The sequence below is a fragment of the Carlito syrichta genome, unplaced genomic scaffold, assembly GCF_000164805.1.
Source record: "Carlito syrichta isolate Samal-C Ts95f unplaced genomic scaffold, Tarsius_syrichta-2.0.1 Scaffold145273, whole genome shotgun sequence".
Classification (NCBI taxonomy): Eukaryota; Metazoa; Chordata; class Mammalia; order Primates; family Tarsiidae; genus Carlito; species Carlito syrichta.
In genome coordinates, this window is record NW_007089369.1 from 1,175 (window position 1) to 2,491 (window position 1,317).

Sequence of the window (1,317 nt, forward strand, 5' to 3'; positions counted from 1 at the left end):
GTTGGGAAATACCATACTGGGCAGAGGGCAGGTCCCGGTCCCAGCTGGCCAGCCCTTGCTGTCTGCCATTCCAGGAACAGTGGCCAAAGTCCCAGTTGTGGGCCAGGCCCCATGACGGGCACGGGGAGCCCTGCAGGGCTGGTGGGGAGGCCACATGCCTGTGCACCCTGGGACCCTGGGGGCGACGGAGGGAAGGCGGGCTGCTAAGCCCTGACCTCGGCCCTGCTGCCCAGGTGAGGCTGGTGCCAACATCATCGAGGTGTCTAAAGAGGCCCGGAAGCGGTTCCTGGGCCCCCTGCACCCCTCCTTCAACCTGGTAAAGACCATCCGCGGCTGCTTGCTGAAAACCCTGCCTGCGGACAGCCATGAGCGTGCCAGCGGGCGCCTGGGCATCTCCCTGACCCGCGTGTCGGACGGTGAGAACGTCATCATCTCCCACTTCAACTCCAAGGACGAGCTCATCCAGGTGGGCTGGTGGGGCTGCCTGGGGGGGGCACCTGTGCCCCAAGGCTGCTGCTCACCCTTTCATGCCATCTTTGTCCTGAAGGCCAATGTCTGCAGCACCTTCATCCCGGTGTACTGTGGCCTAATCCCGCCCTCCCTCCAGGGCGTGGTGAGTATCCCCAACCCTGGCACCTTTCCTCGGGTGACAAGAGTCAGCTCCTGTCTGGCTGTGGGATGGGGGACAGGGGAGGATGCCTGTTCCCCGCAGCCCTGATCTCTGCCACCGCCGGTTGCCCCACTTCCTGAGTTGCTCAAGAGGCAGGCCACTGAAGAGACACACACTTCCTGTGGCTGTCCCTCCCCACCCCCGCCCGGCTCCGGGGCCCAGGCTGGCCCGTGGCCAGTCTAGTGGGTGAAAGGCCCCAGCGAGATAGCCCCTGGGGGATGCCCTCTGCAGCGGGGCGCCAGTGCCCTGCAGGCCCCTTGCGTGTGACGCTGTCTGTGTGTCCTGCCCAAGCGCTATGTGGACGGCGGCATTTCGGACAACCTGCCGCTGTACGAGCTGAAGAACACCATCACGGTGTCCCCCTTCTCGGGGGAGAGCGACATCTGCCCGCAGGACAGCTCCACCAACATCCACGAGCTCCGGGTCACCAACACCAGCATCCAGTTCAACCTGCGCAACCTCTACCGCCTTTCCAAGGCCCTCTTCCCGCCGGAGCCCATGGTGAGGGCTCTGGGGGGCCCACACTCCCCCCGTGGGCGCCCGGGAAGCTGCCCTCGCTTCTGGAGCCGGCGCTGGGGCGGTCCGCGCAGCCGTTCCGAGGCTTGGGGGTCGCGGGCTCCCAGCGTCCCGCAGACGGGCCCGCGGCC

The 1,317-nt window shown here is 66.7% G+C and overlaps 1 protein-coding gene across 1 annotated transcript; it reads left to right on the top strand.

Annotated features, from left to right (window-relative positions):
- Positions 1 to 214: 214 nt before the first annotated feature.
- Positions 215 to 1,171, top strand: PNPLA2 (patatin like phospholipase domain containing 2; the record flags this gene model as incomplete). Its single annotated transcript, XM_008050393.1, has 3 exons — positions 215 to 466; positions 548 to 613; positions 962 to 1,171. Coding segments are annotated over 3 exons (528 nt in total), but the record flags the coding sequence as incomplete, so codon positions are not given.
- Positions 1,172 to 1,317: the final 146 nt, after the last annotated feature.